We start from the raw sequence: 15248 nt of genomic DNA, 5'->3' as shown, positions 1-15248 counted from the left end.
TGTTCTCAAAACAGAGACATCTGGATTATACACAGGGAGACCATGCTGAGGGAGGGATCCCTGGGAGGCCAGAAAACAACTCTTAAGTAAGAAGCCATCCCTTGCAGGCCCCCCTCAGAAGTGCCTGGGTTCTGAGTTCCGATGCGGCACCTATGCCTGCCTGAGCCTCAGCGAGGTGTGTGATGGGAAGGCAGACTGTTCCGACGGCTCTGATGAAGGTGGAGCGTGCTCGCTGGCAGCCTGCAGCCCAGGACAGTGCTCCCACACCTGCCACCCGTCCCCAGCCGGGCCCGTGAGTCGCTTCTGTTCTTGAGCAGCTATAAACTTGGTCTAGGGAAAGTAGGCAGTGGTCTCGTTCAGCTTGTCCCTGACTGCTCCTTGACCTCTTAAGTCTTACATAGCAGAGCTGTCTTGACCTCCACTGATCTGCCTGAGCCTTCTGGCTCCTGGTGAGATCTTTTTTTGGCTCCTTTCCTACCTTGAATCTCCTGGAACCTTGCCACTCAGCTTGCAAAAACTATGACCATCTGAGCTCTAAATGACCTGGAGGGCTAAATGGGAACTGTTGTGGATTGTCCTAAGAGCCAAACAGTCCCCTCATGCTGCAGGAAATTGTCTACCTGCTTCTAAACAGTTGCATCCATGTGAGTATTTGGAATCTGACCTGCCCTTAAATGGTGAACTGTCTGGGCTCTAGTTAGTATTGTTGGTTGGCAAGAACACAGTGAACTTGATTGTAATGGATAAGTCGTGGGGAAACTGTTCTGGTGTCGGGTTGTACTGGCATCTTTGTTGGTAGACAGCCAGCTAGATAAGTCTGCATGCCTCTCCTTGAAGTAATCCTGCTTAGGCTCTGGGTGTCCTGGGCTGAACTTGGACCCGTGATGGTGAAAAGGGTGTAAGGGGTGTGGTTGATAAGGCTAAGAGAATTGACTATATTAAATATAATGTTGGTTTTGAGAACAATTCTGAGTTGTCAGAATTCAACACAGTCCCATACACATTTCATACCAAGGTAGATGCCATTTTGTCAATGTTGTTCTTTCTTCGGGAATTTTTAATGTCTTCTCGTCTCTTTCAGATATGTGCTTGTGAGCAAGGCTTTCAGCTGGAGAGCCGTGGTCGGATCTGCCAGGATGTGAATGAGTGCCAGGAGTCGGGTAGTAGGCCTTGTAGTCAGACCTGTGTCAATACCCAGGGCTCCTACTTCTGTACCTGCCATCCTGGCTACTTGCTGGAGCCTGATGGCCACACCTGCAAAGCGACAGGTACACTGGAGCTGCAAATATCTTCAGACCCCTGGATTGTGAGCTTTGAGTTCCTAAATCTTCCAGGAATCCCAATGTAAATCTTTCTTAGATCCTAAAAGCTCCTTCTTGTTTTTCTTCGGAAAAAGCCAAGTACTTCCTACAACTGTCCCTTCAAACCTTGCATTTCACACTGAATTAATCTGTAACTATCTGCTAATAAGATGTCACTGTAACAGAACCATAATTCTGGCATTTGTAACCATGGCTCAACCTTACCTATACAGTCGAGCATTTTTTTTTTCTGGTCTGCCTGCTCCCAAATAGTTAGAAGAGAATTAAAATGGGAAAAAAAAATTCTAAGTGTCTTTCACTATGATTATTATTCTAACCATTACATCATGAAGAACTACTCATCTTGTTGGCATCTTAGCCCTGTCAGTGAGCAGGCAAGAGACTACTTTGTCCTCTAATTTATTAGTCAGTGCTGGCTTTTACTGTTCAAATTCCTTTATGGCTATGTTGAAAGCAATTCTTATTTGACAGGTGCTGAACCAGTCCTGCTTGTTGCAATTCAGTTTAACCTATTCCTCTATGGATTGAGAAGCTTGAAAGAAGATATTCTAGCAACCACAGACAAGAACCTGATTATTTTCTCTGTTGACTATGATTTAGTGGATCAAAAGGTCTTCTGGGCAGATCTCAATGCAGAGAGTATAAAGTGGATAAGTATGGACACGAAAAAGAAAGGGACCGTGGTAAAAGGTATTGCACCCTTTAAGGCTTCCATTCCATGCTTATCAAATACACATTGCATAAAAAATAAAACGAGTGGCTGTTTACATTCTAAACATGAGTTTGATCATATTTCCTTTGCTACAAGAGGCCAAGGCTTGCTAGTTGGTAGGAAATGGAAAGGTGCATGGTGTTCTCAGTAGTCATGGGGGTCTGCCAAAATATCAGCTGGTGACCATTATCTCTAATGGTCATCTACTATAGAAGGGGGGAGAATTTTAAAGATTTGCTGCGTTGGAGATGCATATAGGAGATGGGAAATTAATGAACAATTCCAGAACCCTTGAACTCAAACCTAGTAAAAATTATCATTCAACATGTGTACTCATGTTAAATTATTTCTTCTCTTCAGGGATAAAGTCAAACTGTCTAATGGTTGACTGGATTGGGAGGAATCTCTACTGGACTGATGGGACAGCTGGTCAGATATTGGCCATTCAGTTGACTGCCATTTGGAGAGGGAAATCTGAGTATACAATTGTCCTGGACGATGATTTGACTCAGCCCCAATCTTTGGCGTTGGATCCCCTAAATGGGTGAGTCCAGGTTTCAGAATGACTGGTCAAGACCTAGAGGTTGGTTATTCCTCCTTAGTTCTAGGTTGTTTGTGTTTATGATTTATGTCATGATTTAGTGAATCAAAAGGTCTTCTGGGTAGATCTCAATGCAGAATGAATAGAAAACTTACTAAACTTTAGATCTATAGTGATATGGGCCAACTATACAAAAATAATCTTAGAAACTCTGAAAAAAAGATCTAATTTCAGTAAAATGAGATGAAAGTATTGTTCACTCAGTGGCTCACCTATAGTTTCTTCTGCTCAGATAAACATATATACCTCTGGACCTTTATGACTTTAAAATGATGAATAAGTATGGAACATAGGACTAATGTGGCAAGCTTGGTTTATTCCATCTAGAGTCTTTTTTCCTTCTGCAAAAGCAAAGAATTTAAAGTTCACATTCCCATCTCCTCACTGGGATGGCCTTATGGATAGCAAATATAAGAAAAAGATACAAGAAATAAGATCCAAAGGTAACACAGATTGGGTTCCCTCTCTCTTCATTTCTGAACCTTTTTAATACTTTTAACCAGGAATGTATCAACATGGCCCTCCAGAAATGGGCAGTAGTTTTCAGTGCATCTAATAGCCTATGGTTAAGAATGAAGTCTAAGGCATGCATGTGCCCATGAAACTATCCTACTTTTTAGCCAAGGAATGATTGGCATATTGGATATTTCCAGGCTAGGCACTAATGTACTCTCAGAATTCATGTACCACTGTTGTGATAGATACTTTACCCTCCAATGATGTCTAAGCAATCACCATGAAATGTCAAGGAAAAGTGTACTTTAATATTTCACAAGTGCACTTAGACCCAATTAACGCTGAAGGAAAAAATAACTGAGCTGTAAAACAGTGTTTTAAGGAATGCATTGACATTATATTCTATAAGGCAAGGCAATACATTATTCTTAAAGTTGACTTTTATTTGCACAGATTAATGTACTGGTCTGAAATTGGAGAAGAACCTCAAATAGAGCGAGCCGGCATGGATGGCAGCGACAGGAAAATACTCATCAGTCAAGGTCTTGGACGGCCAACTAGCATAGCCCTTGACCAGTTAAGTTGGAAGATATTCTGGTCCGATGACAAATTTCACTGTATTGGCTCTGCCAACCTAGATGGTACTGGCATTAGTGTAAGTGTCCTTTTGACATTAGGCTTGTTTGAAATGTCATGTGTCTCGTATGTAAAACTCACCCTAGAAAGGTCACCTTCACCATTTTAGATGTTGCAGCTAACACAAATCAAGAACCCCTTTTCAGTTGCTGTGTTTGAAGATGAAGTCTTCTGGTCGGAGTTGAAGACAAGAACAGTGCAGCGTGTGCAGAAGATGACAGGCAAGAACAGGGCTGTCCTCATCAAGCGTTCTGGACAGCCCTATGGACTCAAGGTATATAGTATGCTCTTTACGTTATCCTCGTAGTTCTCCCCAGAAAGGCTGTATGTATGAGTTATAAGAGCTGCCTAAATACCAAACTTAGTGACATACATCTATAATAATTAAAAAGCAAAATTTAGGGGGCTGGGGCTGTAGCTCAGTGGCAAAGTGCTTGCCTATCATGTGTGAGGCACTGGGTTCAAGTCTCAGCACCACATAAAATAAATAAATAAAGGTATTGGGTCCATCTACAACTAAAAAAAAAATATATATAAAACAACTAGGGATTGAAGTGTACCTCGGTGGTAGAGTATGTACTTAGCATCCATGAAGCTCTGGGGATTGAACCTAGATTTATTTTCCCAGGCTAGGAAAAAAAATTATTTATTTAAAATAAGTAGATAAATATTTATTTATAAAAATAAATAAACAAGTGAAAGAAGAATTTACTCACGTTGTTTTTCTGTTTTTAAGAATTCAGTAATACATAACAGCAACTGGCTATTTTCTTTCAGATAATGCATGAGGTGCTACAGCCCAGGTCTTCTAATCCTTGTCTGGACACTGGATGTTCTCACTTGTGCCTTCTGAGCCCACGATCCAAGGGGAGCTGTCATTGTCCAGTGGGGCTCCTGCTTGCAGATGATGGAACCACCTGTGTCCCCCTCAAGGAATCTGCGTTTGTGTTTCTTGTACTACCCACAGTTATCATGCAGGTACTGTTCCCGAGCTTTTCCTTACATATCTGAAACAGACTGTTTCAGACTGTGGGTGTTTGAATTCTGCACATACAGGTGTCAATGGGAGGGGCCCTTTCCCTTGGAATGTTCTTCACCTACAACTTAAATTTCAGTACTCGGTATGTGCTGCTTGCCATCATGACCAAAATAAAGTATTCCAAAATACTTGAATGAAGACCATGCCTACTTAAAATTCCCTGAAGAAGTTCTTAGTACACCAGAACACAGTGAGGGTAGAGATCTGAGAGTGGGCTTACCTTTGCTTAGTTGTCCAAGGACCTGGTTGATGATGCAGAGATACTCCACATACAAGCAGCTCAGCAGGTTCTAGCCTGGAGAAGAAGCTCATCTAATGAAGAAACTTGTTTTTAGTTATAGGAGGAGAGCCTGGTGGTGGTACCTGCCTGTAATCCCAGTAGCTCAAGAGGCTGAGACAGGAGGATCTGAGTTCAAAGCCAGCCTCAGCAAAAGCGAGGCACTAAGCAATTCTTTGAGACAATTTCTCTAAACAAAATTTTAAAATCGGGCTGGGGATATGATTCAGTAGTCGAATGCCCCTGAGTTCAATCCCTGATACAAAAAAAAAATTATTATAGGAGTAGATAGTCATAACAAACAAGTCACCCCTAATCTCTACCATTCAGAGGACTTGTCAACTTTGGTATTTTAAAATTATAAAAGAAATTTTGGGGTGGAAGATTGGTTTTGGAAATTCACTAGTAGAACCTCATTTAAAGAGGAAGGCTTTGAAGGCTTTCAAGAGATGTACAAATCTTCAAAACACATAGATTCTAGGAAGTTTTAGTCCTTGAAGCTCCAGGAAGCAAGCAAAAGAATTTCTCTCTGCTTTCAGATGGTAGAATATCTGAAAATCTGAAACTTAGGAATCCTAATGTTAATGCAAAAATCAATGAAGAGTGAGACTAGACCAATTCAGTTCTACCATCTTAATTTTTTTCCCCCCATAGGTCTATCTGAAAAATCTAAAAGCTTTCCCAGGACAAGGAACTTTACCAGAACATAGAATGCTTCCTTTTACCAATGTGGACCAGCTTGCATCAATGGATTATATCGTCCAGGAAAAAACTCTCTACCTTTCAGAGTTGAATCATGGTGATATCAGGCTGCTGAGGCTTAAAGATCCTGGCACACTTGCATGGAGGAAAATCACTTCTGTGAAGGGGACTGTGGTTGACCTTGCTGTGGACTGGCTGAGTGGAAACGTGTATTGGATTGACAGTGAACAGCCCCGTATCAATGTAGGTTCCTTAAAAGCCCAGTATCCCATTGTCTTGCTCAGTGAAAATCTTTACCGCCCAGTGTCTGTTGTGCTCCACCCACCTACTGCAGTCATGTGCTTCGTGGACCTGGGTTCCCTAGATGATAGGAAGCGTGGTTCCAGCATTGAATGTGCCTCCATGGACGGCAGCAGGAGGAAGATGCTATGGCGGAAATCCCAGGTGCCTGTGGGATTGGCCTTTTCCGATTCAGGGACCCGCCTGTACTGGGCTGATACTGGTAAGCAGTTGCTAATGGCACCCTAAACCTTGAAGCCAGAGTGAAATAATGCAATTCTGGCTCTCTTGTCTTCAGCCACAATTTCAATCAGCTTTTTTTTGTTCTGCATGAACATTTTCTACCAACACATCCTAAACAGTCTTCTCCCGTCCTAAGTAGCATGGCATAGCCCACAGAGTCATGCAGTTCCTCTCGTGGAATAAAATTGAGAACTTAAGAAATCTGCATGTGTAACCATTTGTCTCACTGTTAAAGAGGAATGAATGAGGCAGACCTGACTTTAAGAGAAGTCATGGCAGACAGGAGGGGAGGCAAGACATAGCAGATGGAGCTACAGGATGTTGGACAGGTGTTTGGGCCAAATGAAATTAACTGAACCTCTCTTCCTAGGAAGAGGACTCATAGAAAGTATTCAACAAGATGGCTCTAGACACAGAGTAGACCGCCAAGGAATTCAGGGCCTTAATCTCTTTACGTTTGGTCAAGGCATGATGTTCTGGACAACAACTGATGATGGTAGGTCTTGATTCTCCATCCAGTTATCTTTGTGGTCTGAATTCACTCCTGGATATCCAGAGAGTATCTGCTACCAGGGCTTAGCACCAGTCTTTGGCAGTATCTGGCCTTTGGAAGAAAAACCAATCTGGAAAAGCATACTGTAACAGTGATTCTGTGACTTGCGGAGAACGTCTACTTATTTGGTTATTGTTCCTAGGAATAAGCTTAGTTCCTTTCTTCCCGAAATTCCTGACTTTCATATGAGGCTCTCTGCTTTTGATGATACCATAGTTATGGTAATTTTCTATCACTGAGACAAAATACCTTAGTTAATCAACTTAAAAGGAGAGTTTATTTTGATTTATGGTCTCTTAGGTTTCTGTTTATGATTACTTGACCCTGTTGCCTTGGGGCCTGTGGTGAGGCAGAACATCAAGGTAGGAGCATGTGGTAGAGAAGGTTTTTCACTCATGGAGGGGGAAGCAGAGGAGCAGGAGGGCCCAGGGTCTCAATATCCCCTTCTCTAGGGCACACCCCTAATGATATAACTTCCTTCTACTAGGCTTCACCTCCTAGGGTTCTAACACCTCTCAATAGAGCTACAGGCTAAGGATCTCACCTCAACACATGGACCTTTGGATAACATTTATCCAATCTATAGCCGTGATATAGTACACAGAGAACTGGGCCTGGAATTAGAACTAGATAGTATGCCTGCTATCAGTCGTTCTAATATCTTACCTATAAAATGAAGACAGTATACTTCTCTTGGTTGATTAAGTACTCTTGAAAGTACTAATAAATTAACAAGGATTCTAACATGGAATTTTTCATATTTCAAAGGGATTATACTAAATCAGTGTTCTAGTGTATTGTTTTTATATATACTAGATTTGGGTGTATAAATTTCTGACTCATGTCTAAAGAAACTTAAAAATCTGTTTACGATAAATCTTTCTCTTTATATTTTCAAATGCTGGTCCATTGGCTAGTTGGACTAGTCACATCAGAAATGGAAGGGAAAAAAAAAGTTTTCAGCTCCTACCTGAGAGTTGCTAATTTATTAGGTACATTGTGAGACCTTTGCTATCTAATTAGGTATATCATGAGAACTTTGCCATCTTATTTTAAGATCCCATGGTAACTCTTGTTGCAGATAAGCCATTTCTGGAAATGTTGTTCTAGAATAGTATTCAAAATCATCACTCATTAATTGCATGGATCACATGTATCACATATGCTCACTTTCTCTTGGGACACATATGGATATTCTGGTCATGCTTACAAACATTTATTAGGAGGAAAGTATGTAATGGTTTTTATTCTCTTCCAGAAATAAGGTTTAGAAAAATACGTGTCTGTTTTGTAAAATTGTCGTTACTCAACTGGAAGTTAGGCCAATGAATGAAAGTATTCATGCTGAACCATGTTCTTTGCCCAGGAAGTTTCCTTAAGATAAAATTTTGTTTTTGTTAATGATTATTCATTGGATTTTGTTTCAGCCCAAATCACTAAAGTTTGGTACAGCAAAACAGAACTTTCAGAAAATCGGTGGTTCCAAGTAGACCAGCAGATTGTGGACTTAAAAGTTTACAGTAAATTTAGTCAACAAGGTAGGTAAACTTGCAGTGACTATGACAGTGCTGTAATCTACTGAACTTTGAAATACTCCATCATCCCATATCTCTCGGAAATATCTTTGTGTTTCCCATTAAATGTTAATATGTTTCTATGGCAAATTCCTGTAGATCTGTGTAAATCTCTTATCTTTATGCACTTCTATACAAACTGGTTAAGGTACATAATTAGTCCCATTACTTATGTAGCATTCACAATCAAGTAATAAACTCACTAGCCTGAGCACTGATAGAATTAGTGTGTTAGTCAGCTTTTCATTGCTATAACAAATCCCTGAGAAAATCAACTTATAAAGATAAAAGGTTTGTTTTGGCTTACAGTTTTAGAGATTTCAGTCCATGGTTGGTTTGGTCTCATTACTTCGGGGCCTGTGGCAAGGCAGTGCATCATGGCAGTAACATGTGGCAAGGCAACACTGTTCATTTTATGGCCTGGAGGCAACAGTGGAAGAGGAAGAAACCAGGGTCCCACAGTCTCCTTAAAAGGCATGTCTCCAGAAAGCTAAATAACTCCCCTGAAAATTTCCACCATCTCTTTCAATAGTGTCACACTGTGGATTTTGGCCTTTACCAGGCCTTTACCTGAGAAACATTTAGGGGACCCTTGTGACCCAAATGATAGTACTTGGGTTCTATTTTATTATTGTGCACTGGGTTACAACAACAACAAGATAATTGAAATACCACTTTAACTCAAACGTGGAGCTAGTCTTCATTCTATTCATTGACACTAGTATCTATTTTTCATGTTAACTGAGACTTGAAATTTCAACATGAGAATGCTCATGTGTTTTGCTCTACCTACCTCAGAGACACACTTGGAATACCTAACTGAATACTTTGGGAGGGTGATCATGGGTTTAATAAAGTAAGAAGAGAGAAAATTAAGAGATTAATGTCAACAGTGTGAGCTCAATTCATTAACCACAGATTCTTCTGAAACCTAATCTAACTCAATATGTTTGGGGGTGGGGTGGGTCCTCAGGTAGTAACAGCTGCTCAAAGGACAACGGAGGATGTAGCCATATCTGTCTACCAAACCCTGAGGGACAGACTTGCAAGTGTCCCAGTGGGTACCACTTGGCCGATGCAAACAAATGCTTTGAGTCTGCCGGGTGCTCGGAGTCATCAGAATCTTGTAAGGATGGTGAGAAATGCATTTCCACGGAGCAAGTTTGTGATGGTCACGCTGATTGTCTGGATGGATCGGATGAAATGAACTGTGAGTCAACTACAGACCAAGACCTGTTATGCATCAGCCCTACGTGACTTTCACTTACATCTCCTTCTATAGGACTCCTCAAGTTTTTATCCTCTACATTGTTACCTTCTTATCACCTGATTCTTGAAACTTGAACAATATGAAATTTCTACCTATGGGCAATTGCCTATAGACTATTCTGTATTTCTTGCACAAATCTGATTTGACAACAGGACAGCAACATGATAGGGAACTTCAAAGGGCAAGTTACGTCGTCTAAAAGGGCCCTTATTTAACCTAGATTTGATTCAGTCGATTTAAATTGATGGCATGGTAACCATAGCCTAGTGGAGGGAGGTTGAGAAAAAAACTATTTGACCTGTCTTTGGTTTCCCTCTTTTAAAGAGGTAACAACTTTATTTTCAGCTCATAGGTTTATTAAGAAATGCAAGAGAACTTACATAAATCTGTCTTGCTGGTGCTCAGTACTGTCATGTTGGTACTTAAATACTAACTGTAGATGGATCTCAAATAGTGTCTTCATGGAAAGGCCATGGCCAGTTAGCTGGGTGACCATAATACGTATAATTCTGTAATCACCACCCTGACGTTCCAGAGCTACTGCTTCAGTGGTATCCAAGCCCCATAATCTACAGAATTGAAGGGAAGTGAGTGCTCTGCTGAAACTGGTCATAACCACTAACGAAAAAGATTTGGAAATGGAATCAGGAATCTTACAGTGAAGAGTTCTCACTCACTTCTCAATCTAAATTCACTTCTTAAAACCTGACTATCTGGAAGAACAAATAGCTATTTTAAACCCTCGTCACTTTCTCTTAAATAGGAAAGAAAATGAATTTTGATTCCCAGAGTTGATTCTACCATTAGCTTTTCGTCAGCTTTCATCAAAATACCTGACAAGAATAACTTAGAGGAGGAAAATTTTATTTGAGGTCTGAGTCTACAGACAGCTGACTTCATAGCTTTGGGCCCAGAGTAAGGAAGAACATCATGCTCAAAGGACGTGGTAGAGGAAACCTCTTTCCTCATGACAGCCAGGAGGCAGAGAGAGAGGAAGGGGAAGGGGCTACAAGGAAGGTGAACCCTTCCAGAGCATGTCCCCTTGTGGTCACTTCCTCTAGCCGTGCCCTACCCTGCCTACGATCACCACCCAGTTAGTCCATTCAAACTAGGATGGGCTGATCAGGTTAAAGTTCTCGCCGTCAAATCATTTTACCTCCAAATATTTCTGCATTAACATAGGAGCTTTTGGGGGGACACCACATATCTCTATATCTATATGACTTTACAGTGTTTTGTTTAATCAAAAGCAATGGTAGGCCCGATGCTATGGCACATATCTGTAGTCCCAGTGGCCTAGGAGGCTGAGGCAGGAGGATAGCAAGTTCAAAGCCAGCCTCAACAACTTTGTGAGGCCCTAAGCAATGTAATGAGTCCCTGCCACAAGAAATAAAAGGGCACGTGTGTGTGTGTGTGTGTGTGTGTGTGTGTGTGTGTGTGTGTGTAAACTCTACCCATATCACATACCTCTTGTGTTTACAGGTACTGAGCCAGGTAAAGCTCATTCAACATCAATACCTACAAAGTCAGAAGCAGGCCCAAAAGCTTCCCGACCTCCCCAGGCTACCAAGTCCAACACACCTGGATACCCAGGCCCAGAAAGAATGGGAGATCCTGTCACAAACCCACTAACCACTCTGAAGCCTGCCAGAGAGAGCAAGACCCCGGAAACGAAGGAAAGAGGGGCTTCTGTTCAGCCCGAGGACTCTCAGAAGGCAAAACACGTGCCCTGCAGCCGTGATTTCTGTAATGGGAGGGGAATCTGTACAACAGAAGGAAAGTTGAGAAAATGCAGCTGTCTGAGGGAACATGGTGGAGAGTTCTGCGAGGAGGCAGTACATGGACCCACCCCTGGCTACATAGCATTCAGCGTGACCACTGCCTTATCAGTTGTTCTGGTAGCGCTGGGAGCATTTCTACATTTCAGAAGAGAGCACAAATTAAAACGGTAAGTATCAACCTGTGTTTCCATGGGAGAATTGTATTAGCTTCTGATATGAGTGGAGTTGAAGACATAAGTCCACGCTAGAAATCTGTCTTTTGAGGAAGGACTTAGGGTGGTAAGGCAGCCTTACCTATAGACACCCTGGAGAAACAATAATTGGGACCATGTCTTTGAGACCTGAGGTAAGCACTACTGTATGAGGTCTGAGATATTTATGCAGCTAAAAATCTGTCTTAACCCTGGTCAGTGGCAGAGTCTGAGAAATTAAGTGAGAAAATTCCCCTTCAGTGAGCCAGTAAGGTCAGAGCCAGTGATTGGAGGTAGTATTTGTTAGGAGGTGTACTAGTTTGCTAGGGCTGCCATAACACAATACCGGAGACTGGTAGAAATTTAATTTCTCATCATTCTGGAGGCTGGAAGTCCCTGTCAGCAGGATTGGTTTCTTCTGTGGCTTTTCTTCTGGCAGATGGATGACCAGTTCCTCCCTGTGTCTTCTCATGTCTTCCCCTCTGTGTGTTTGTGTCCTAATCTCTTTTTCTTATAAAGACATCTGCCATACTGGATCAGGGTTCACCCTCGTGGTCTTATTTAACTTAGTTACCTCCTTAAAGACCCCACAGTCATATTCTGGGTTATTTGGAGTTAGGACTTCAACATATGGATGCTGGGCACTTGGAGGATCACCATTTAGTCCATAACTAGAGGTGAAATAAACTCAGGAATTATTGAAAGCACAAGTGCTAAGTTTGGGCCCAAAGCCAGAAAGTCATTGAAGATACAGCGGGATTAAAAAAATGAGGTTTCAGAAAAAGTAAGAGTAGAAAAGATGTGATGGAAGGCACCGACTAAACACATTGAGAAAGGGACACCGAAGAACACACAGAGGCTGGGGTTGTGGCTCAGCAGTAGAGTGCTCACCTAGCACGTGCGAGGCCCTGGGTTCGATTCTTAACACCACATAAAAATAAATAAATAAAATAAAGGTGTTGTGGCCAACTACAACTAAAAAATAAATATTAAAAAAAAGACGTACAGATGAAAAAATGTGAAGATGAAGGAAGCTTTAAAAGCTGCCTCTCTGTCCCGCCTTCCTGGTGCAGACTGAGGGGAAGGCCATCGCCCAAAGCAGCACTGGTGAATGGCTAACTGGTTAACATCACCGTCCTGAGATGTAACCCTCGGGCTTCTTGATTGTCACCTCAGGTCTTTCTGCTGCGTTCACCTGCTTTCTCATTCACTGTTGTCACCTACCATGTGCCTGTCCTTGGATCCAGTTCTGGTTGACTTCAATCACGTGGCTTCTCTCAGTTGAGCAGAGATGCCATTTTTGAAGCTAAGTGCATGCCTGTAACAAAGACTAATTGAAGTGTTGCGCACTCCTGATCATGTACTTTTAAGTAGGCATTGGATTAAAATGAGGCATAGTTTCTATAGCAACGATCTTTGATAGGGGATAAGCTGGCCTTTTCTAATCTTACCCCGATCTCAGCTTCTAACTCAAGGAACAGCTCTTTCAACTTTGCTTCTTTGATTTCTAGAACTAGCACAGCATCATCAAGAAATTTGACCTACAATAAAGAAAATGACCAGGAAGAAGAAAATCTAATGAATAGTGAGATTTTTGTCAATGAAGCCTACGATGAACAGGTATGCTGAGGAAGGCTGGGAAGTCTCTTTCTAATGGATTGTGAAATGTGGTTAAAGAAATGTCCTTTTGAAAAAATTCCTGTTCAGTGAAAGTAGTTAATGTCCATTTAAAAGGATTCTTGATTTTGGTGAATGTTGCTGTTATGTTTCAAGCTATTGTCTGTTGGCTCTATTGTCCTTAGACTCTGGTTTAAAGAACTACAGGTTGAGCTGGGCACAGTGACCCACGCACACCTGTAATTCCAGCAGCTTGGAAGGTTGAGGCAGGAGGATCGAGAGTTCAGAGTCAGCTTCAGCAAGTTATGAGGCCCTAAGCAACTCAGCAAGACCTTGCTCTAATAAAATACAAAAAAAAAAAAAAAAAAAATCACTGGGAACGTAGCTCAGTGTTTGAGTACTCCCAGGTTCAACTCCTGATAATGAAAAAAAAATTTTAATAAAATAAAAATATTTTTTAAAAAAGAACTTACAGCTTGAACAAGGTGAAACATAAATGTAATAATAATTTAAAAATTAGCTTTTAGTGGACTTCCACATGATGGGGTGGGGTAGGATGTTATGAGGGTTTGCATTACCCTTAAAACTTAGGTCCCTTGTAATCTCTGCTGTCTTCTGCCTAGTTTAACCTTCTTGATCTTTGCTTTGGGCTCATGCAATGTATATTATCTAACTCCAACTCTCCTTTCCCCTAGGAATTGCTCACCTCTTTACAAACTGACTGACCTTATAAAAATGGAACTGAAACATTCCAGTGAAAATCGTTTATACATTTTGTTGTATACTGTTTTAATCTCCTTAACAGCTTGTGGTAAATCATAATGACTTATTAAAATAACTGCTTCTTAAATTAGAAAAAGTTGTCTGGTTTTGTTAATATGTTTTAGAAACACAGAGCCTTTTGAATCCCACAGCATTCAGTACTAGTCAGAAGTTCTGCATTGGAATCTTGGCTCTAACACTGATTTAAAGGATTTTTCTAGTTAATCCTCTGGCTTGTTTCCCTTTTTACCAGAGATAGTGATCTCTTTGCCTTTTAGGATAAAGGCCAAGTTTCTGCAGAATAGCAAATTCTCAAATGATAGTTCACTACCACTTCTTCTTTCAGATAAATTTTTTGTTAAGTGATTACTCATTTTTGTTTAATATTTATAAAAGTTGTTTTTTTGTGCTTTTATTCAATTCTGAAACTAATACTAGAACAGGTTAATATACTTTACAGATGTAGTAGCTCAGACACATGATTTGTCCAAGGCTTATTTAAATTAAAGTGGATAGAGACTGTAGTCAGCAACAGAGTATAGCTGTGCCCCAGGATTCATCTCAACTAGCTCTTACCTGCTGGGGGAACATGCAGGTACCTGGACTGCTAGCACCTCTGTTTGTCTTCTTGGGTTATTACTGACTTCACACCCATGTGAGGAATCCAAGGGTACTGAATCCATGATGGGAGATGGGTTATTGTCTAAAATTGGATAGTAGCTGCCTTGGACAAATTACTTAGTCCTGAACCTGTTTCCAGTGCTGAAATTGGGATTATAAGAACCTGTATCAATGGGCTAATTGAACATGGAGTGAAAATGAAAAGGTCTGTACACAGCATAGCACTTTTACCCAATAACACGAGTCTAAATTGTAATAAACAGCTTTATTTGGCAAATTTTTCTTGCTTGGATCTAGATTTTTCATATTTAGTGTCTTGGTGAATAAATTCATGTAGATCCCCAAGTATAATTTTATATTTTATATATATTACTCTGGGTAACATATAAACTGTGTTCTCAATGAAACATAAAAAATTTGAAGTAAAGATCAATTTGACCTGAACAACAAATGCCCAGGAACCCCCTTTCCTGCTGAGACTAGGCTGAGTCTCTGGCTGGTGCTCAGCTGTGCCTGAGAAAGACTTTCAGCACCACAGCACTCTCAGCCCTTCTCAGGAATGGAGAGAATTAGATTTTTCTTACTATCCCTGTTCCAAAAGCCAGTCTCGCC

General features: G+C 41.0%; 1 protein-coding gene across 4 annotated transcripts in view; it reads left to right on the top strand.

The window, feature by feature from the left end:
- Positions 1-14913, top strand: part of LOC120883745 (prolow-density lipoprotein receptor-related protein 1) — a 47620-nt gene extending 32707 nt beyond the window's left edge. For 2 of the 4 annotated variants that reach the window (XM_078031312.1, XM_078031314.1), the window contains 14 exons: positions 108-292; positions 1082-1268; positions 1794-2012; positions 2395-2578; positions 3545-3746; positions 3837-4001; positions 4505-4705; positions 5698-6247; positions 6638-6763; positions 8248-8362; positions 9372-9604; positions 11147-11612; positions 13148-13256; positions 13949-14913. In XM_078031312.1, the coding sequence (XP_077887438.1) occupies positions 108-292; positions 1082-1268; positions 1794-2012; positions 2395-2578; positions 3545-3746; positions 3837-4001; positions 4505-4705; positions 5698-6247; positions 6638-6763; positions 8248-8362; positions 9372-9604; positions 11147-11612; positions 13148-13256; positions 13949-13978 (2972 nt within the window). In that variant the 3' untranslated portion in view covers positions 13979-14913. Of the gene's footprint in view, positions 1-107; positions 293-1081; positions 1269-1793; positions 2013-2394; positions 2579-3544; positions 3747-3836; positions 4002-4504; positions 4706-5697; positions 6248-6637; positions 6764-8247; positions 8363-9371; positions 9605-11146; positions 11613-13147; positions 13257-13948 lie in introns of those variants that run through there. The other 2 variants (XM_078031313.1, XM_078031315.1) reach the window with 2 other exon arrangements.
- The last annotated feature ends 335 nt before the right edge of the window (positions 14914-15248 follow it).

The sequence above is a fragment of the Ictidomys tridecemlineatus genome, chromosome 14, assembly GCF_052094955.1.
Source record: "Ictidomys tridecemlineatus isolate mIctTri1 chromosome 14, mIctTri1.hap1, whole genome shotgun sequence".
In the NCBI taxonomy this organism is placed as follows: Eukaryota; Metazoa; Chordata; class Mammalia; order Rodentia; family Sciuridae; genus Ictidomys; species Ictidomys tridecemlineatus.
Note: the sequence above shows the minus strand (reverse complement) of the source record. Positions and strands in the feature narration are given on the sequence as shown.